At 47.1% G+C, this 21964-nt stretch overlaps 1 protein-coding gene across 1 annotated transcript; it reads left to right on the forward strand.

Moving 5' to 3' along the window:
* Positions 1–720: 720 nt before the first annotated feature.
* Positions 721–21105, forward strand: CAPN14 (calpain 14). Its single transcript, XM_067703943.1, has 15 exons — positions 721–884; positions 4278–4352; positions 5393–5556; positions 6606–6769; positions 7262–7270; positions 9211–9416; positions 10939–10979; positions 11480–11532; positions 12849–12906; positions 15440–15504; positions 17157–17225; positions 17877–17955; positions 18599–18715; positions 19066–19121; positions 20650–21105. The coding sequence occupies exons 1-15, from the start codon at positions 721–723 to the stop codon at positions 20956–20958; spliced, it is 1629 nt and encodes a 542-aa protein (XP_067560044.1). The 3' UTR covers positions 20959–21105.
* Positions 21106–21964: the final 859 nt, after the last annotated feature.

The raw sequence follows: 21964 nt of genomic DNA on the forward strand, positions 1-21964 counted from the left end.
TTAAAAGTATTTATGTTTATGATTTTATATTTATTTAACAAATGTATTTAACAAAATTTAGCACTTAATATGTGATAAATACTGTCCTAACTGCTTTACCCATGTTAGCTCAATCCTCACAACAGTCCTATGAGTAGGTGTATTGGTGTCCTAGGGCTGCCATAACAAATTGCCGCAAGAGAAATTAATTTTTCACAGTGTTTCTTAAAGGCAGAAGTCTGAAATCAATGTGTCCTTAATACCGTACTCACTCCAATGGCTGTAGGGGAGGATCCTTCCTGCCTATTTCGGCTTAGGTGGCTCCCAGCATTCCTCAGCTTGGAATGCATAGCTCCGGTCTTTGCCTACATCTTCACACACCCTTCTCCTCTGTGTCTTTCCCCTTCTATTCTTTTGTAAGGACACTTGTCATTGGATTTAGGACCCACCCTAATCCAGAGTGATTTTATCCCAAGATCCTTAATTTAATTACACCTGCAAAGACCCTTTTTACAAATAGGATCACATTGACAGATTCTAGGTAAACGTATCTTTGGAGGAGGGTATTCAACTCATTGCAGTAGATGTGACTACTGGCTTCATTTTACAGATCAGGAAAAGGACACAGAGAGGTTAAGTAACTTCCCTTAGGTCTCACAGCTAGTGAGCAGCAGAGCCATTTTCTCCTCTTACCAACTCCCAGGGCCTTAGATCGTTCATTTCAAGGTCTCATCTGCAGGCATGAATCTCACCCAGATATCTGCAACATTTGCTATTGGCACTCAGCCCAGCCACTGGACTGGTTCTCATTTTATACAGGTGACCTCCAAACATGGACCTGCCTACCTAGTCAAGCTGCGGAACCCCTGGGGAAGAGTGGAATGGAAAGGAGACTGGAGTGACAGGTGAACTTCTGAGACTGGCTGGGAGGGGTGAGGACGGGGTAGGTAAAGGCTGCAAAGGAGGCTGCCTTTGGCACACAAATTCAAATGCGTGCTTTTGACATTTTCACATATGCATTATCACTTAATCATTTTTACAGATGAAAAAATGAAGGCTCAGAAAAATAAGTGGAATATTACTCCTGATAGAATGTACTCCACTCTATTTATTATACATTAATAAAGAGAATTGTCGGAGGGACTGGATCTATGTGGAAAAATGGCATCCAAAGATTTATATTAATTTTTTTTTTTTTTTTTGGCTACGTTGCGTCTTCGTTGCTGCGCTTGGGCGTTCTCTAGTTGCAGCGAGTGGAGGCTACTCTCCGTTGCAGTGCTTGGGCTTCTCGTTGTGGTGGATTCTCTTGTTGCGGAGCACAGGCTCTAGGCGCGCAGGCTTCCGTAGTTGTGGCATGTGGGCTCTAGAGTGCAGACTCAGTGGCGCATCGGCTTAATTGGGCATGTGGGATCTTCCCAGACCAGGGCTCGAACCCGCGTCCCCTGCATTGGCAGGCGGATTCTTAACCACTGCGCCACCAGGGAAGCCCGATTTATATAAATTTTAAAGTGGTGTAGAAATATAGCATCATAACATTGTTGGTAGTGGTTTGTTTAGGAAAACAAGTGCTTGTCTTTGAGAAAAATGACAGGTTAAATTAATTTTGGTAGCTGTGTGATCTTAGGCAAACTTTTTAATTTCTTTGAGCCAGATGTGTGATGAGGATTAAATAAAATGATGGGCTTTATTCCATAGTGTCTAATCTGCTGTTAGTCTCATCCAGAGTAGTTTTCATTTTAGATATTATATTTTTTAATACTAGAGATACCATTTGAGAATATCTTTCACTTTTCTCTTCATCATGTCCATAGTTCCCTTTACATCCTTGAGAACATGAAGCGCATTTATAATGGGTGTTTTAATGTCCTTATCTGCTAATTCCACCATATCTCTCTTATTTCTAGGTCTGTTTTTACGTGTGATCATGGATCACATTTTCTTTCTTTTTTTTTTTAAACATCTTTATTGGAGTATAATTGCTTTACAATTGTGTGTTAGTTTCTGCTTTATAACAAAGTGAATCAGCTATACACATACATATATCCCCATATCTCCTCCCTCTTGCGTCTCCCTCCCACCCTCCCTATCCCACCCCTCTAGGTGGTCACAGAGCACCGAGCTGATCTCCCTGTGCTATGCGGCTGCTTCCCACTAGCTATCTATTTTACGTTTGGTAGTGTATATATGTCCATGCCACTCTCTCACTTTGTCCCAGCTTACCCTTCCCCCTCCCCGTAACCTCAAGTCCATTCTCTACATCTGTGTCTTTATTCCTGTCCTGTCCCTAAGTTCTTCAGAACCATTTTTTTTTTTTTTAGATTCCATATATATGTGTTAGCATACGGTATTTGTTTTTCTCTTTCTGACTTACTTCACTCTGTATGACAGACTCTAGGTCCATCCACCGAACTACAAATGACTCAATTTCATTTCTTTTTATGGCTGAGTAATATTCCATTGTATATATGTGCCACATCTTCTTTATGCACTCATCTGTCGATGGACACTTAGGTTGCTTCCATGTCCTGGCAATTGTAAATAGAGCTGCAATGAACATTGTGGTACATGACTCTTATTGATTTATGGTTTTCTCAGGGTATATGCCCAGTAGTGGGATTGCTGGGTCATATGGTAATTCTATTTTTAGTTTTTTAAGGAACCTCCATACTGTTCTCCATAGTGGCTGTACCAATTCACATTCCCACCAACAGTGCAGGAGGGTTCGCTTTCCTCCACACCCTCTCCAGCATTTCTTATTTGTAGATTTTTTGATGATGGCCATTCTGAATGGTGTGAGGTGATACCTCATTGTAGTTTTGATTTGCATTTCTCTAATGATTAGTGATGTTGAGCATCCTTTCATGTGCTTGTTGGCAATCTGTGTGTCTTCTTCGGAGAAATGTCTGTTTAGGTCTTCTCCCCATTTTTGGATTGGGTTGTTTGTTTTTTTGATATTGATTTGATAGTGGATCATATCTTCTGCTTCTTCATATACATAGTGTTTTTGTTTTTTTTTTTGTGGTACTTGGTCCTCTCACTGTTGTGTCCTCTCCCGTTGCGGAGCACAGGCTCCGGACGCGCAGGCCCAGCGGCCATGGCTCACGGGCCCAGCTGCTCCGTGGCATGTGGGATCTTCCCGGACCGGGTCACGAACCCGTGTCCCCTGCATCGGCAGGCAGACTCTCAACCACTGCGCCACCAGGGAAGCCCATATACATAGTGATTTTTTATTCGATACTGGACATTGTAGATTTAGTTGCTTAGGGATTATTTTGATACTTTGAAGTTTTCTTTTAGGACAGTTCTAGGAAAACTTTTAGTTGGGGCCTAACTTGACCCCACTACTAAGGTGTAGACCCTTTGGGTTCTCTACTGAAGACCCCATGTATACTGTAAGGTCTTTTGACTCTGGCTGGTGGGAATTCAAATGATTTCCAGCCTGGTGTCAGCTCTGGAAATTGTTCTGTGTATAGTCCAGTCTTGTGGGATTTCATTTTATGTATGGACAGATTTTATTTTAGCCAAAGACTCAAGGGAACACCTGTTAAGTTCTCTGGAGGTCCTTGTTTAAGTAGCCCCCTCCTCTTGGGCACTTTCCCCAGCAAATTCTAGCTGTCTTGTCTCCCTGAACTTCAGACTCTGTCTCTTCCACTCAGCAAGACTGCTGGGCTCTTTGTGGGTCCACTTCCCTGCGTCACTGTCCAGGGAAGTAGTTTCAGGCAGGAGTCTAGGCAATGTTAGGCTCACTTTATTTGTCTCCCTCCTCTTGGGGTCACAATTCTGTGCTGCCTGCTGTCTAATGTCCAAGAACAGTTGTTTCTTGTATTTTGTCCCATTTTTAGTTGTTTATAGTGGGGAAGTGGTACATGAAAGCCTTACTCCATTGTAGCCAGAAACAGAAGTCCAAAATGATGGGCTGTGGGAAAAAACTCAATAGTAACATAGGTTCCAATGCTAGTTCTGACATTTAATAACTTTGTGACTTCAAGCAAGTGACCTAATCTCTTTTAACCTCAGTTTCCTAATCTTTAAAATGGCAATAAAAATCCCTACTTTGTAAAGTTGCTGTTAGCCTTAAATGAAATATGTCAAGAGCCTAGCCCAGAACTTGGCTCAGAGTAAGTGATGAATGAATGTCACACGTTGCTTTCATAATAGAGGATGTGCGATGTAATTGTCTGCAAGCAGTAGGAAGATGAGAATAAATAGCAACACTATAGAGCATTTACTGAAGAATTTCTTGCATGTCCCTCTCCATCCTTTCCTTCCCCATGAAAACATTTCTTTTCTGTTTTCAGCTCAAGTATGTGGGAGCTACTGAGCCTCAAGGAGAAGATTCTGCTGCTGAGGAAAGATGATGATGCAGAATTCTGGTATTTGACTCAGAGACTTGGGGCACACGCCCTGGCTTACATTAGGACATCCATCCAGCAAACGTTTACAGGGTGCCTCATGTATGCCAGGCATACATGAGATCAAGAGAGATCAAGAGACAAGATCTCTTATACAGAGATCAAGAAGACCCTTTAGGGGCTCATGGCTTAGCAGGGCAATCAAACAGGCACAGTCTCTGTGATGAGAGCAGAGACCCCTGGCATGGAACTCAGCGGGTGCTCAAAGCAGAGGGTGGGTGTGGCCACTGCCTCCTCTCCGACTTCTGTTTCTTGCCGACTATAAACCACCGCACCTGTGCCCTCCAGAGCAAAGCAATACTACCCCCACCCACCCCGAAGCCTCTCACCCCTTTTTATGAAAGGCCACCAGACACCCTGAGCTGATGCTGCTTCTGGGTGTCTGACATGAGACCCACCTGTTCCCCGTTCCTTCCACTTTTCACCCTTACTATTAACTCCCACGCTGTCCCTCCTCTCCCTGTACCCATCCTTTTCAGACTGCTGTGTCCCTTTCACTCTTGAAGTAAGTGGTCATTGAACTCAAGAGTCCTGCAAATACTATTATTTCTGTTTACAGATAGTAAACTGAGCTGGTTCAGACAACACGCCTTGGGGCACAACGTTAGCCAATTGGGGCGAAGATTTTTATCAATTGATGATGAGGAACTGATTTGTGCAATTCTTACTGAACATGTATAAATCAATTGACTAGCTATGAATGCCCCAATTCCACTTTATCACCACCATCAGTGGCCCAAGAACATCGCCCTCAGGTAGCCATTGTGGAGGCTTCTTCCAGCCACAGGGTGGGGTTTCTTGGTAGCACCACCTGCCCAAGATGGACCGTCACACTGGTCCATCCAGCCCCAGTCTCATGGGTCCAAAGCCAGCTCAACTCTGCATGGGGGTGTGGAGGCTGGGGCCCTGGGTCCAGCAGAGGGCTGGGATGCCCATTACTTAGTTGCAGCCTCCCTTCTGGTCCTCATGACTGGATGTCATCTCCTTCGTCCTCTACACAGGATGACACTGCAGGACTTTAAAGCACATTTCATGCTTCTGGTCATCTGTGAACTGAGCCCAGGCCTTCTGAGTCAGGAGGTGGTCCAGAAGTGGTCGTACACCGTGCTGGAGGGGAGATGGGAGAAAGGGACCACAGCTGGTGGCCCGACAAAGTCACCCCGAGGTGAGCCTGTGCACAGGAGACAGGGGCTCTTGGGTCTAAAGGGGCAGCTTCTCCAGGCAAAGGTGGGGCTGCAGACAGAGCCGCTGCCCAGGGCCCCTGGCTGAAGGTGAGGGGGCTTTGCTGGCCAAGCTGCGTGCGCTGGCCCCGGGCTATGTGAACCAGGAAGATGGGGCACCTTTGTCCTAATTTGCACCAGGGCGTAGAATTCTCAGTCAGGCTGCCTACCTCTTGGGGGTGTATCTTTCCAGAGGGTTCCCTTTCCTAATCGGCACCAGGCGGCCACAGGCGCACAGGCATAGTAGAAGGTTGGGTCACATCTTTCTGTGGTTTTAGGATAAGGTCACTGATATGCTGAAGTAACCACCCCATAACAGGCAGGATTGAAATAGTATTTATATCGTATGCATCAGGCCCTCCTTACCTAGAGTTTGGTAGAGAAACAAGTCAAGGATTCCCAGGTCATCAGGTATAGGAGATGAAAGCGTATACATTCTCCAAGTGGAGAGGTTTGGGGACTGTGTCCCTGTCTCCACAATGGGCCGTCTCTTGGGTAGGAAAGATGTGAAGGGGGTAAGATCTCAGCGGGGCCCGGGCGGCCCTGGCTCTGCCTTCATCTCCCCCACAGTGTCCCCCCGAAGGCTGAATCTGCACATAAGCTAAGGCTTGGTCCCCACAGCTCTGTCCCCTTCCCTCCCACCCCTTCCACCTCGGGTTCTTCTATGGACACACAGACCTGAGAGTTACTCTCCACTGTAGCTTTTGCCCAGCACACTGCCTGGCACAGACTTTGTGTCCTGGAGATGTTCACTGCCTGGGTCAGTGACTGTTAACTAACTGAAGAGAATGTGCCTGTGGTCCCAGGGGAGCAGCATTTTAACGGGGACCAAGCCTTAGCTTATGTGCAGCTCTGTCCGGGTGGACCCCAGCTCTGTCCGGGTGGACCTTGGGTGGGAATCCCGGGGCAGCACCCTGGGTCTGTGCTCCTCTCTGTGGTTTGGCAAGCAGGATGCTAGGGGAGCCTGTCTCACCTTGGCTATGTTCTGCCCCAGACACATTTTGGAAGAACCCTAAGTTCCTGCTGTCGGTCTGGAGGCCCCAGGAGGGCAGGAGGTTCCAGATGCCTTGTAGTGTGCTGGTGTCCCTGCTCCGGAAGCCCAGGCACAGGCACCGCAACAAGAAGCCTCACCTCGCCATTGGCTTCTACCTCTTCAGGGTAGGTGGGCCTCTCGTGGAGTCTCATCCTTTCTTCCTGTTTCCTGTCCTCTTTACCATCCATCTCTGTCTACCTACATCCTTCTCTGTCTACCATGGGTGCAAATCCTTGGGAATATGTGATCTAGAACAAGCCACCTTCTTGCATTTGAACATCAGTTTCTACATCTGTAAAATGGGGACAATGATATTTATGCAAAAGGTGGAGTAAAAGAAGATCGTGTAGCAGTGCTTATCATTGTGCCTGGCACACAGTTGGTACAATTAATTCTAGTTCCCTTTGCCCCTCCCCAAAAGCCAAGCTTACCTTGCCTCACCTTTATCCAGGATTTCTGTTGATGGATTAAAATGTCACTGACTGGAACAGCAAGTCTTATGGGAGGGGAAGTGGCCTCTGGGTAGAGTCTTCTTGTATACCAGCCTCCATTAGAATTCATGCTTGTGAAAGAGATGGATTCACTGCCTAATGAGGCCTCTCTTTTTTGTTTTTCAGATGAGCAAGGTGAGTTGCACACTTGCCAGGCTGGCCCTGGTAGGGAGTGATGTCCCGGGTTCACTGAGACTGCAGCAGCTTTATGTAAGGAGCCACGGGAAGGTCTGGCAATAATGCCAACTGCCTCTGTGTGTGCAAGTAAAGAGCATCTGCTGTTCTTTTTTATCCAAGGGCCCCCCAAAGTCCTTATACCTCCATAGACAGGTCTGAGCCTGACGTAGAACCAATAAATTTTAGAATCGATTAAATCCCTACATAAATACTTAGGGCTAATATTGAAGACTGTCACAACGTAGGAAGAAGGAAAAATCACAATCTTGCCTGAGTTATGAAGCCCATAATAAAATAGATCTATAACAGATGGGACATCAGGAGCCCATGCAGCCCACCTATGAGGGGACGAGGGACAAAGGCTGGGAAAACAAAACAGAAACACAGGCAGAGGACAGCAACAGCTCTGTGTTTCAGCTGCGGTGGCAGCCTAGAGGGATCAGTTAAGAAGGCCGGAGCTATCCCAGCCTCTGAAGGGTGGCGGATATTCTTTGTTTCCCAAAGAAAACAGGAGGGAAAAACTCAATTTTCTCAGATTGGACTGAATCGAGTGAAAGGGTTTTTGTAAAGAAACCATTTTGCGTTGGGTGTCTTGGCTTGGTTGGGTTTTTTGTTTTCCTCCGGAGGGAATACTGAGCGCTCCCAAAGGTGCCTATTGATTTTAAAAGAAAAAGTTATTTCGTCAAGGAGTGGTGGTGGGATGAATTGGGAGATTGGGATCGACACATATACACTAACATGTATAAAATAGATAACTAATAAGAACCCGCTCTATAAAAAAATAAAATAAAATTCAAAAAAAAAGTCTAGGAAATAGTATAAATGATGCCAGATCTCAAAATAGACATTGGTAAATCTAGACAAATCTAAAAGGCCATGAATTTCTATTAAATTCTACTATTTCATATAAAAAAGCTATTTATATCAAGCCTATTCCTAAATAGAATTGGGTCAACCTACAATAAAAAGTATAAACAGAACAAAACTATGAACCAGTTACAGAATTCAAAAGACGAGAAAAAAGTTATAAATAGATGAGAGATAGGGAAGCAGTTAATTCTACCAGGAGCACTAAACCTAGAACAGCTACTGCAACTGATTATAAAATTTAGTTCTGAGGTTCCTGGCAGCCAGGGCAAAGACAGCAAAGGGCTGATTTTCTAGTTCTCATTGTCTCAATAAAGAAAGCATGTGTCACCAAGAGATACATTTTGTTTCCCCAGCCCTAAGTGGAATCTGGGAAATGTCTTTATGTGGTGGATAGTGTCTTCCGCAGCAACTGTGTGCATCCCCCCTATGGATCTCCCCTCCCTCCATAGCCCTGCATGAGAGCCAAGGGAAGAGGAAGCAAGAGAGAAAAATAGGGCCAAAGGGGGATATAAAAGAGAGAGGGAGAGAGAAAGAGAGAATAAAAATAAGAGATAAAACAAAACACAAACCAGACCTCTGATCTGGGTCTTCTGAGCTTTGGCCAGTACTCTTTCCTCTTTTAGAGGCTGCTTTCACTGAGATGACATGGAATATCCAGTTGATCTGTATGGAGGGAGACAGCTGGTGGTCCGTCTGTACCTATGAGCATAATCATGTCATGATCAACCTTGAAATGGTAGCACATACATGGAGGCAGCTTCAGGAAGTATCAAGAATGTGGACATTGGAGCTCAGCTGTCCTGAATTCCAATCCTGGCTGAGACTCTTACCCGCTAGGTGACTTTGTGCAGATGACCTAACTTGTCTGAACTTCAGACCCTCAACTGTAAAGTGGAAAGTGCAGACACAGTGACATTCCTCACCTCATCTTGTGTATGATATTGTTTTTAACACAAAGTCAAATCAGTCGACATATTTATTCAACCTCATGTAGGGTTCCAGCAAAGGTGCCCGTCCTCTACCCACAGGGCTATGATGACCAGAGGAGACCGTCTCCCAAGTTCTTCTGGGAAAATGCTCCCCTGAATTGGCCTGAGACGTTTCTCAGAGAGAAGGAAGTGAGTCGGGAGCTGTGGCTGGAGCCTGGGACATACGTCACTGTGCCCTGCACATCTGAGTCCCGCCAGGAGTCTGAGTTCGTCCTCAGAGCCTTCTCCAGGAAGTGCGTCTTTTAGTAAGGTCCAGGCCTCTCCCGGAGGTTGGGGTCCACTCGGGCCAGGGGAGGGGGGCAGGGTGAGGCGAAAATGGCGGAGGACGGGGGTCTCTGTGACCAACACAGGGGACAGGGTGAGCAGGAGAGCAGGGCAGCTGTCTTCGCGGAGACATCCCTCACTTCTTCCTCCCCGCTCTCCTTCTAACAAATGAACACTCTGCTGGATGTAGAGAGAAAAAGCTAGAACAGGTCTGGCCCCTGCCCTCCAGGGGCTCAAAGGCTGGAAAGGACATGGACGTATGAACAGTTATTTATGTTATGCTGTGTCTGGGGTAATCGTTTATCTGTCCAGGGTGTTTGGAGAGCACCAAGGAGAAGCATCTGAGCCACCCTTCCATGGTCCTGGGGGAAGCAGGGGTGGCCTCAAGGACGTGGTGATTCCTAAGAGATGCACAGGGTTTGCTGAGTTGAGGGGGGCTGTCATCAACCATCAGGCTCAGATAAATCAATATACACTCATCGCAGCCAAACTTATTACAGGCCTACCTCGGCGATATGGCAGGTTTAGTTCCAGACCACTGCAATAAAGCAAATACTGTGTTAAAGAGAGTCACAGGATATTTTTGGTTTTCCAGGGCATATAAAAATTATGTTTACACTGTACTGTAGTCTATTAAGTGTGCAATAGCATTATGTCTTAAAAAAACAATGCGCATACCTTAATTAAAAAATACTCGGGAATTCCCTGGCTGTCCAGTGGTTAGGACTCTGCACTTCCACTGCAGGGGGCACAGGTTGGATCCCTGGTCGGGGAACTAAGATCCTGCATGCCGAGTTGTGTGGCCAAAAAAAAAAAACAAACTTGACTGGTAAAAAATGCTAACCATTGTCTGAGCCTTCAGTGAGTTAGAATCTTTTTGCAATAGTAACATCACTGATCAAAGATCACAGTAACATATAATAATGAAAACGCTTGAAATATTGCGAGAATTACCAAAATGTGACAGAGAGACAGGCAGTGAGCCAGTGCTGTTGGAAAAATGGCGCCCATAGACTTGCTCTATGCAGGGTTGCCAGAAACCTTCAATCTGTAAAAAAATGCACTAACGCGGAGCACAGTGAAATGAGGTAAGCCTGTATTTTGCCTATGATTGTTCTGACATGACAGCCCTTCAGTGCTTAGAACCCAGTTCTTTTTCCATCATATTTCGGGCATAGATAGTTTATCTTGGTCCCAGGCCTCACTGCCTTGTGAGACCACTGAGTCTGAACGTACGAGTGGGAGTAGTTAGATGAGGGTGGGGGAAGGAAAGGGCACACGGGGTGGAGGGTTCTGCTTGAGCAAAGGCCGTGGGGTGAAAACACAGGGCACGTGGGGAGGTACAGCCGTGTGCCGAGCCCTGTGCCAGACTGCACACTTCAAGGGCAAGTGGGGCGTCAGCTAAGGAACTGGGAAGGTGAGTTCCCAGGGGTGGGAGAATATTGGTCAAAACGTTCCCAAAATGATCCCCAAGAAGTAATTCGGTCTTTTCTCCCCCCTCAGTGAAATTGGCCGCAATTCAAGTGTCGTCTTCCCTAAGGTGAGTTGTCAGGTGGAATTCCACATGATGGGGACTGTTTACAGAGCTGGGAAGGGGGGCTTCTCCCCTCACATTCAGGGGTCCGGGGAAGAGGTCTGCAGATCCTGCAGGCCCTACTCTATGGTGCACATGGTATGTTATCTATCGTGCCCTAGAAGTATGCAGATTCTGCTGTTTTTGCACCAAAATAACTGCCCTCTGGTCAGGTCCTTGGCGTTGAAGGCCCAGAGCCCCAGATGCAGGAGTCACACCTCCATGTCCTTCTGTTTCTCTCTACCCGGTGTTTCTTCTGCCCCTTTCACGGTTTGCTACTTCCCCAAAGCCAGTGACGACTGGAGAAACAGGGATGTGGGTGAGTGCTATGGTAAAACATTTAAACCAGCACTCAAGGTCAGACTCACAGATTTCAGAGGCCTGGGAGCCGTGAGCACATTAGTGTGTGCACGCGAGTCCATTCGTCCAGGGGAATGACCAAGTCCTTCTGTGTGTCTGTTCCTATAGGAGACCGTAGAGCAAATGGAGGGCAGGATGAATTCTTCACCCAACTCTTTGAAAAGGTAAGTTGAACCAAGGTGGGTAGCAAGGAGCAGGGCACGCTGTGGAGCCTATAATCCCATGGCGGGCGGGTCTGCATCTGCCTGACCCTGTGTGTAAATTGTGATTTAAGGCTTTCTAGTCCCCAAACTGCCACTTTCTATGAAAGCCCTCAAGGTTTTAGACAAATGAATAGAGCTGTTGTTTCCAGAAGGCTCCTGTAAAATGCATATCCGTTCTTGGAAGCTACATTGATTTGTTGTAGGAAAAACAACTTTAATTTTTAATCCCTGTGACAATGGAATATGGCAGAGGTGAGACTCAGTGTTGGGAGGTGTGGGTGGAGCCTGGCAATGATGAGCCCTGGGGGGTCTGGGGGAGGGACGCCCAGGGAGAAGACCCCGTGGGTGGGTTGGTGGGGGTGGAACTGGTAAGAGGCATTGGGGAGGAGGAAGCCTACCCTCCTGGTCCCTTCCAGTTCTTTCCTTGAGCTGACCCAGGTTTGAGCACCAGCAAGAGGCCACCCCGTCCCTAACCTGAAGGATGCGAAATACATTTAGAAACAGGGCAAGAAATCTGGGCCTGACATCTGAGTGATGTCATTACAACTGGAAGAACATGAACTGCCTGTGTTAGTAACAGCCCTCCCATCTTCTCTCATCTTCACCACTGGCATTTTGCTTAATGTCATCAGAGAGGATACATCAGAATCTTATGTGTGTTGTTTATAAAAGTTTTCCTCCATACCAGGAGTTTCCAAACCTCTTCTGCGGCAGTCCTTTTTATCAAATGGAATCTCACAGAGAAACCTAACATATATAAAACAGATAAATATGAACAGATAACTTATAGCCATTTTATAAGCTCAAATTTATGGCACTTATATTGCATTAATATGTTCTAAAGTTAAATGTTCATGTAAAGGGTTGCTTTTCTGAACTCTAAAATGGAAATCTGGACTCTTGGCTAAGGATAGTTTATTAGTAATAAAACGGAAACCCAACTGCTGAATTTTCAAAGCATCTCTATAGAACCCAGTTTGAGAATCACCACTATTAGTCTACCTCTTAAGAGTCCTGCCCTGCTGGGGTGCTCTGAACTTGGCACCCAGTTAAACTGTTGTAGAAGTTCTTATGAAATTCCAGATTTAATTATACGTCTAGTCATGTTCCTTATGTGCAGGAAAATGGCATCAGTTATTCTGCCCAGAAATGGCATATGTGCCACCCTGAGCAGATGTGGGAGAGGCCTTTCCCAACCCTCTTTAGCTGTGGGCCCTCTGCATCTAACGAGCCTTCAGCAGAGATGATTCACTTCTACCACTCTGCTTCTGCTCCAGCATCCAGAAATAAATGCAGTCCAACTGCAGAAGATCCTGAACCACATGCCCTGGGCAGGTGAGTATTTCAGAGTCATCCTGTAGGACTCAGGGGTCACAACTTTTCTGAACTCTGGGTCTATTTCTCTTTCTCCTGGTGGGACATGTGAATGCCCACTGGTCCCCCCAGGAGCTGTGTCTTATACCAGGGTGGGTCGTGTGGTCTGACAAAGAGGTAGAGGAATTTATGCAGCTTAGAAAATTGTTCTTTTTTTTTTTTTTTTTTTGCTTAGTTGAGTGTGTAAAGATAGATGGCAGTGAAAATGAAGATTTCTGCTAGTTTGCTAATTTGAGAAGAATAGCTGAATAGTTCTTTCTTGGCATATAAAGTCCATGTGGAAGAATGGCATTCATTTTCTCAACCCGGCAAATAAATATTAAGTATCGACTAGCTTACCAGAGAGCTCTCTGATGAGCTCATAGTTAAATTGATTAACCCACAGAAATCTGATAGGAGCACATCACGAAGGAGAACTGCAGATGGGCGGTGTGGATGCCTTTGTAGGAAGCTTGGGATAAATCATCAGGAAAGCTTAAAGCCCATATAAAAGTATTTTGAGTGAGAAAAACATGATTTTGAAAAAAAGTAAACCAAACAATTAAAGGGTATTTGCTACCTGAAATATGTGATTGCCTCTCCTTTACATGAAGCCAAGATTTCAAACCCAAACACACTCAGAAACTGTATAATTTCCAGATGGTTTCTCAAAGCCAAACTTGGGTATCATAAAAGAGCCAGAAAGGGAGACTCTAGAAATTATACAATGTGAGATGCAGCCCCTCCCTACACCTCCTCAAAAAACAAAAAAAATGTAAAAGAGATGGCTTCTGCACATTTAAATTTTTAAGGCGTTAATCACAAGTATGCAAAATGACCTTGGAAAGAATGGATGGACACATTGCTTTCATTTATTCCTATGAGAGGGTTTCTGGTTGATAGATCAGAGAGCTGCTATAGCTTTTGGCAAAATAGTTGGTAAAGTCTCCCATAATAAATGATGAAATGTGGGTTGGAAAGTTGCAATATGATTCACAAGTTTTATCATCATCCCAAGAGTTATATAAATATGAACCCAGAGAGATAATTCTATGTTATGGGTCAGAGCCTATACGTTTTAAGTATTTAGTTGAGAGGCTCTGTATTCTGCCCTTGGTCCCCTTACACTTCCTCAACTTTTATCAATGGCTTGGAAGAAGACATGGCATGCAGGCTTATCAGATCTGCAGAGGGCACAGAACTGGGAGCAATAATTAATATAATAGCCAACAGAATTAAAATTCAGAATGTTCACCACAAGCTGTGCCCAAGCCCAAAAGATGAAATGTAGTCAGGGTGATAATTAAAATCTGCCATTTTATAATATTTAAAAAATCAGTTGCACAAGTTCCTAAGAGAAGAGACCTCATCTTTGTGGCAGTTAATTTGAAAGCTATCTGGTTAATTTAGTTGACCTTGAGCTTAATATGTGCTAATAGTTTCAAGTTGCTGCTAAATAAGCGAACCCAGATTCAGGCGGTATTTAATGGAAGCATTTAGTGTGTTTTTGAAATTGTGTTCTGAGAAATGTTAGAAACCGAGAGGTTTTAGTAAGTGTTCCATGAAGTAAAATGGGTTCGATTCTATGGTCAACGGTGCTTAGGAAATTCTGCATTAAACAAAATTTCAACATTGGTTCCTGTACACGGATCACGTGCTACGGTACATGGTGATGCAGACAAGGGTCATAGATACAGAATATTTCAAATGTACTTGAACTCAAAACCCTTTCTCTGCAAAACGTCTCCCTGGGAACCTCATTTGGGAAATGTGGACTGAAAATTTTGGAAGTGATAGACCCACTGTACTCTGCTTAATCCACCTGCATCTGCAGGAGTGCGTTCCAGTCTCGGTACCACATTTTAGGGAGACGCTCGCAAAGCAAAGTGCGTAGAAGAGGGAGGTGAGGATTTAGAAACCATATCATCTGGGGAACCGATGGAGAAATGTTTAGATGTTTCGAATGGAGGGGAGGAGTCGAAGAGGGGACAAATACCTGTTTATGCTTTTCTGGAGGTAGAACTAGGACTAGTGAGTGAGTTTTACAGGCGCTTCCCTTGGAATTAACAGGAGAAGTTTCTCCTGACTTGGAGCTATGGTTCCATGTGAAAAAGTGAGCTCCCAGAACCGACAGGCCATCTGTCAGGACATCTGAGATTGTCTCCCAGTTTGGGTGGGAGCTTGAAAAAGGTGCCCTTTCAGACTGGGGAGCCTGTGACTCTATCGTCCTGTCTGCCCCCATCCCAGCCCTCCGATACACAGGACCATGTTCATCTGACCTACTGTGAAGCAAAACCAGAATGTTCTCTGCAGGGTTTTACTGTGTTACTGGGATGTAGGAATCCCCTCTAAGCCTTCTCTCTCTGTCTCCACTGTTCTCATTCTTCCTGCCCCAACGTAAATGGTGGTCGTTGGGCCCTATGGCCAGCCTAGGCAGCACTGCCCCTTCCTGTTCAGAAAAGGGCCATGCAGTCCTGGGGCCACGCCCATGCAGACTCTTTCCGTTCCTTCACAGGTCTAAGGAGCGAACAGCCTCTCTTCAGCCTCGAGGCCTGCCAGGGGATCCTGGCCCTACTGGATGTATCTTTTTGGGTTTGTGGGAGGATGCATTCTGCTGTTAGAGAGCTTTGCCCTGGAGCCAGGCGGCCTGGGGTTGAATCCCAACCCTAGCACTTACTAGGTCTGTGATCTCCGACTAGTCACTTAGCCTCACTGTGCCCCAGGTCCTCATGTGCAGCACAGAGATGGTATTAAAACCTATTCTGGGGCTTCCCTGGTGGCACAGTGGTTAAGAATCCACCTGCCAATGCAGGGGACACAGGTTCTATCCCTGCTCTGGGAAGATCCCGCATGCCACGGAGCAACTAAGCCCATGCGCCACAACTACTGAAGCCCGTGCACCTAGAGCCCGTGCTCCGCAGCAAGAGAAGCCACCGCAATGAGAAGCCCGTGCACCGCAACGAAGAGTAGCCCCCGCTCACTGCAACTAGAGAAAGCCCGTGAGCAGCAACGAAGACCCAAAAAAGAGCAGCCAAAATACAAAAAAAAAACACCCCAAAACGAAACCTATTCTGTAAGATTTGTATATGAATACAAATGAGATAACCCACGTACAATGCTTAGGACAGAACTGTCATCGAAAAGTGATCAATATTGTTATTAATAACAATAAGCTTACTTCCTGACAGCGAGGATGAGGCAGCTGCAGGGTGGCGGTTAGTAACAATTCTCCAGGTTACAAGAAGCTTTTACAAGAGCCTCAGGGTCCTGAGTTTTCCATTTGGTGATGGGGCAGCCGCTGCCCCCATTTACAGATCAGGAAACCAGAGCTTGGGGAGTTCCGTGACATGCCGCGAAATCAGCTTTCCTCGTTCTCAACACTGTCATTTTTCTAGCAAACCCTCTGCCTTAAGTTGTTCGGAGTTTAATTACCCACGCCACAAAGAGGCACATAGAATGGATACTGTGAGAGGGGTTGCAAATATAAAGAATGTTGGCAGAAACTTTGCAGAGGCTGCGGGCAGTGTGGGATGGTGGTCAGGTATGCAGGCACTGGGGCAGGTCCCAGCCTTGTCAGCAGCTGTATGAACTTGGACAAGATCATGCTCTCTGAGCCCTCATTTCCTCATCCATAAGAGGGAGGAGTTAGTACCTACCCCACCTACTAGGTGAAAATGAAGTTCCATAGGTCAAGTGTATAGCTCAGCGCTAGGCCCACCATCAGGGCTCAAAGAGAGGTGGTGTGTCATGGTGTTTTTGAGCCAGTCTCTCTGATGCGGGGGTACTTGGACGTGGTCTACAGGGCTAAGCGTTCAGCTTTTAACCGTTCCTAAAATGACTAAATATAAGAGGCATCCTTAGCCGCCCTGTGCCTGACTCCTTCCATGAGTTGGTTTTGACAACAGTGAGAAAAAGAGTTACTATTTTTTATTTAAATCGCATCAGATTGGCCATGTCAGAATACCCTGCTTCACTAAGTGGTAACTGTCATCATCACCATCATCAGACCATCCTCTCCTCTCAGTGCTGCTGTGTTGCAGCTCATTCTGTCCTTTCCTAGTAAGGGCCAGGGAGCCCTGGGCTGCACTGAGCAGTCAAGGGAGGCCAGCTAGGGATAGCTAACATTGAATGGGGTGTCCCAAATTGCACATTGCTGTGTGGAGGGCCCATTACTGCCTCCAGAGGTGTGGACAAAACTCCCCTGGCGGCTTTGACCTTAACCCTGCTATCAGCTTAATGCGTCCGGCACCGTGAGTATCCAGGAATTCGGGGACCCGTGGAAGCAGCTGATGCTCTATCAGGTAAGAACAAGTGTTCACCACGCCTCCCACGGGACAGTGCAGAAATGGCAATTCTGCAAAACTATAAGGTACCCCTCTCCCTTTCAGCCCAACCACTCACCTAATCTTCCCTAATGTCCTTTTAGTGTTTCCTCCTTTCTCTCCCAAACTCAGAGAGCCTGTTGCAATAGTCTTCTGAATTTTTAAAGCGACATCTGATCACATCGCTTCCTTACTAAAAATGTTTTGAGACTCCCCATGGCCGTCAGTCGAGTTCACACTCCCTAGCATGGCATTTAGAGTCCTTCATAAATTGGCTCCCTCCTACTATTCCAATCATTACTCACAACTCTCCTCCCGTCTCCTGAGTCATAAGGTTGGAAGCCCTTCAAAATTTGGATGGCGTGCTCAGATTAGGCACGTTTACCTATACCAAGACTCTCCATCCCCCGTAACAGAAAGACCGCCCACTCTCACAAGCCTTAAGGAGAACTGGGAGAGGAGGTGGGATCCTGACAGGGACCCCCTGCCCTATTCTTGTCTAGGCAGCCGGGCCTACCGGTGGAGCCTCACACTCAGCAGTCCTGCAGCCTTGACACTGGCGTGTGAGGGCTCTCAGGTGGGGCTTGGAAACGCCTGGCTTCCTTAGCCTTTGGTGTGGGCTCTTCGCAGGAGGTTTTCCACAAGCAAGGCACTAACTGCTCAGGACGCCTGAACTGGGCCCAGCTGCGGGCTGCCATGAGGGACACAGGTAGGCCTGGAGGCGGGTGGGGAGGTGATGCTGCAGGGCGCACACCAGGCAGGGGATGGGGCGGCGGGGGTGAGTGGTGCTGGGCAGGGTGTGTGGCGTCCTGCAATCTTCTAATGAGTAGGGTTACTCCCCGAGTTCAGAGGCCCAAAGACCAGGATCTGTGAATAACTAAACCATTGATTATTATCACTATGATCACAGCTAACGTTTATTGAGGGTTGGCACATGTATACTCGCATTTAATCTTTGCCAACACCCTGTTCTAATCCCCACTGCACAGAGGAAGAAATTGAAGCTCAGAGAAGTTAACTTGCCTGGGGCTTAAATCCAGGACTCCCAGACGCCAAGGCAGATAGATGCTCTTGACCACTAAGCAGACTGCCTCCTGCCTTCAAGGCCAGTAACCCACGTGATGAAAAGATCCTCATGCTGGTTGCCTAGGGGACAGGGATGGAGAATGGAGAGACAATAAAATTAATAGGCTAAATAATTGAAAAATTCACAATGAACCGCGTAAAAGAAGATCTTAGGCTATTAGGATTCAGGTCCCGGAAGTGGAGGGACAATTTAAGGGGCCTCAGGTGGGAGGGGAGCTGGATATGAGGTTTCCGGCACCCACGGTGGGAACCCTTGCTCAATGCAGGAATCGCGCTCAGTGATGACGTCTGCCAGCTGATGCTCATCCGCTACGGTAGCCCTGACCTCCAGATGGCCTTCGTCAGCTCTGTCCGCTTGATGCTGCATGTGGAGAACATGCAGGGTGAGCTGGGGGGAAGGAGGGAGGGCCCGGGCTTCCTCTGCTCTCCTCGTGGATTGCCCACCTGTCCCCAGTTCAAGCACGGGAGAGGACTGCTGCCAGTGCAGGGAGCTCTGGGGAACGCTGGCTCTGTGCCTGTGAAACCTAGCTGCATCTACCCGAACTACCTTATGCCCTGCCTGCTCCAGGGCCAAGGTGTGAAGCGGCTCGCTTAGAACAAGTGTGGCGCGTGTGATTGCACAGAGGCCGAAATTGGCTTCCTGGGTGAGGGGACGTATGGGAGGAGCTAGTCCCTCTTGTTTCCAACACATACACACGCATTAGCTGTGTTCTTTTCTACTGCATTTTCACAGACGTCTTCCAAAACTTGACCCAAGATGGCAAAGGGATATACCTCCAGAAGCCAGAAGTAAGACCTTCTCCACGGGTCGATTCATGTCATCTTAGGGAGCAGTGGCCATTGCCGGTTCAGGGGCTTGTGAAGGAGAAGGGTTCTGAGTGCCCTTCGTTCTGCTGAGTGCACGATGGAGCACTGTATTCATTGCACTTATTCATTTGTGCATCAAGTATGACTGGGCACCCACTGTGTGCCAGGCATATGTGAAGGTACAAGTGTTTGTTGAATGAATGCGGTGATACGCTGAGGAGAAAACAGCTCTGTGTCTGACACTGGCTGTCTTCCCCTTCCATTCAAGCTGCACGGATTTACTGAGCACCTGCCATGGGCCAGATGTGGAGACACTGGAGTCTGGAGTTGAATCATCTGCCCTTTCTGTCGAAAACACATCCTCCGTTTGGGCTGCTTAGAAAGAGACTCATAAAAGCTGGGGTTTCTTCCTTGACCTCGGATGTTCAGTTTATGGAATAAGCTTCTAAGATATAGGGACCCTCAACGTGTATCTACCCTCAATCACTCCCATATTTGAGTGTGAAGGTGGGATGCAGGTGGAGGGGCAATGGTTAGAACTTCTGAGCCCGTACCCAATCACAGATCCCCAAGGACACGTGATCCCTAGCGATCCTTCCATAGCGACATACTCCACACTGAGAGAGCAGGACAGCCATCAGAGTGGCTCCTGACGCAGGGCAGCTCACAGCTCGAGCAGAGGCTCCTAGAAAGCAACGTGCTATCATGGCAAGAGAGCTGGACTGAGACCCAAGGTGAAGCCACAGCACCCCTCGTAACCACCTGTGGGACTGTCAGCACATCGCGTTGCATCTCTGGGCCTCAGCTTCCCTGTGTGCGAGATGAGCTGGCTGGGTGATGTCTAATGTTCTCTCCAGCTCTGACCACCTCTGGTTCCTTGAGGAGATCCTCAAGGCCATCGAGGAGGCCTACAGGGAGTGGCAGCCAACTTGCTGGAATTTCACTCTGGGCTTTTCTCTGACCCCACTGGTAACTTCACCATTCTCATCTTCATCATCACCAGCATCACCATTTTTATGTAACTGGCCCGGGGAGTGGTTTCCCCAGAGGTTCCCCCCTATGTGAGTTAGAGGGACCGTTCGTCACACCCACATAAAGCTGTCAGACAAATGTAAACATGTAGACTATGCTCTGTTGGATCTCTGCTACCCCGTCGGCCCGCACACCTGCACACTGCTGTCACAAGCACGCCAAATTGAATTCATGGGGGAAACTTGCATTGAGAATTGAATATAGAATCAGCCTGCATCTTGGCTATCATCATTCACAGGCAAAAAGGGAAGTCAGGGTTGATTGTATTTCAGGTTGATTTATAGTTGCTATGGGATGGTGTGGTCCTTCTGGCTAAGCTCTCCATTAATGTCCTGTCTGGCTTCCCAGGAGTGATGGGGGAGGAGGCCCCAAGTCCTGCATCAGGCTCTAGGACCTGGTGACTGAGAAATGAAGCATCCTTAACTGAATGTCAGAGATGGGTCTGAATAGATCATAATTTTCTTCCTCATTATTCCAGTGGCCGATGATGACTCTGTACTCCTCAGAAGGCTGGACGCTCGTTGGCCCTCACCGAGGACTCTGCATATGGCCCAAGGGTGGCCTTTGGCTGAGACCAACCCATGCTCAACCCACCCACAGCTCTTCAGGACTGTGTCTCCCGCCATCACCTTCTCGTCTGGTAAGATTTCTTTTCTGCAGATCTCCCCTTTGGACGGGCAGCATACAAAGAGGGAAGCAGCGAGGCAGAAAGATTGCCTTGGACTTGTCAAGACCAGCTCTCTTTCCCTGTGACCACGACCTTGTCACAAGCAGAAACGTCATCTAAGTAATCTGATTCCAGGCTTGGTGTTCTTTCCTTTATACAATACTGACTCCACAGGTGTCCAACTTAAATGACCTTAGACATGCCGCGTTCTCACATTTGGGGTAATAGTCTAGGTTTCAAGACCTGAAGAGGGAATGATATGTTTGTAGGCATCTGTACCGGCATCTATAAACTGGTAGAGGGATCGGCTAACTTTTAACTGTCTGGGGGTGGGGCGGGGGTACATTGAACTTTTAAGAGCACAGAAAATAACAGAGCTGTCAGGGTCCAGGTGGGATGGGCTGGATCTGGCATCTGAGGTCACTGCGTGATCTTCTGCTGACAGTATCTCCCGATGGTTGGATTTGGGGGGTGCCAGTGAATTTAAAACACCCGACTTCTTAAAGGGCTTCTGCATGTGATGGGTGTCAGTCTGTTTACCTGACCTATGGGCCATCAGATCTACTTCAAAGAAGAACAACAAATCCATGCTGCATTGTAGAGTTAATCAGCGGATGGTCGGTATATCTGATGTTTTGTGCTACAGTGATCCCTCACTTTGGCGTCCCTACCAACCCAGAACCCAGGCAGAAAATCAGAACAGTGGCCATTTCCCAAGGTCCATGCATTTTACTCATAAGTTAGCGACCCAGAGCCATTCATTAAAATTCTATTTATTATTGTTATTATTTTTATTTATTTATTTATTTATTTATTTATTTATTTTTGGCTGCATTGGGTCTTCGTTGCTCTGCCCAGGCTTTCTCTAGTTGCGGCGAGCGGGGGCTACTCTTCGTTGCGCTGCGTGGGCTTCTCATTGCGGTGGCTTCTCTTGTTGTGGAATCACGGGCTCTATGTGCGCGGGCTTCGGTAGTTGTGGCACACAGGCTCAGTATTTGTGGCTCGCGGGCTCTAGAGCGCAGGCTCAGTAGTTGTGGCGAACAGGCTTAGCTGCTCCGCGGCATGTGGGATCTTCCCGGACCAGGGCTCGAACCCGTGCTGCCAGCATTGGCAGGTGGATTCTTAA

Source organism: Pseudorca crassidens, chromosome 14 (assembly GCF_039906515.1).
Source record: "Pseudorca crassidens isolate mPseCra1 chromosome 14, mPseCra1.hap1, whole genome shotgun sequence".
Lineage (NCBI taxonomy): Eukaryota > Metazoa > Chordata > Mammalia > Artiodactyla > Delphinidae > Pseudorca > Pseudorca crassidens.

Excerpts from the sequence above, each read along its gene's own strand:
- CAPN14 (XM_067703943.1), top strand. The coding sequence starts at position 721 with ATGAATCTCACCCAGATATCTGCAACATTTGCTATTGGCACTCAGCCC. Across the intron at positions 5,557-6,605 it reads CCCGACAAAGTCACCCCGAG|ACACATTTTGGAAGAACCCT; the intron begins GTGAGCCTGTGC and ends GTTCTGCCCCAG. Across the intron at positions 11,533-12,848 it reads TCACCCAACTCTTTGAAAAG|CATCCAGAAATAAATGCAGT; the intron begins GTAAGTTGAACC and ends CTTCTGCTCCAG.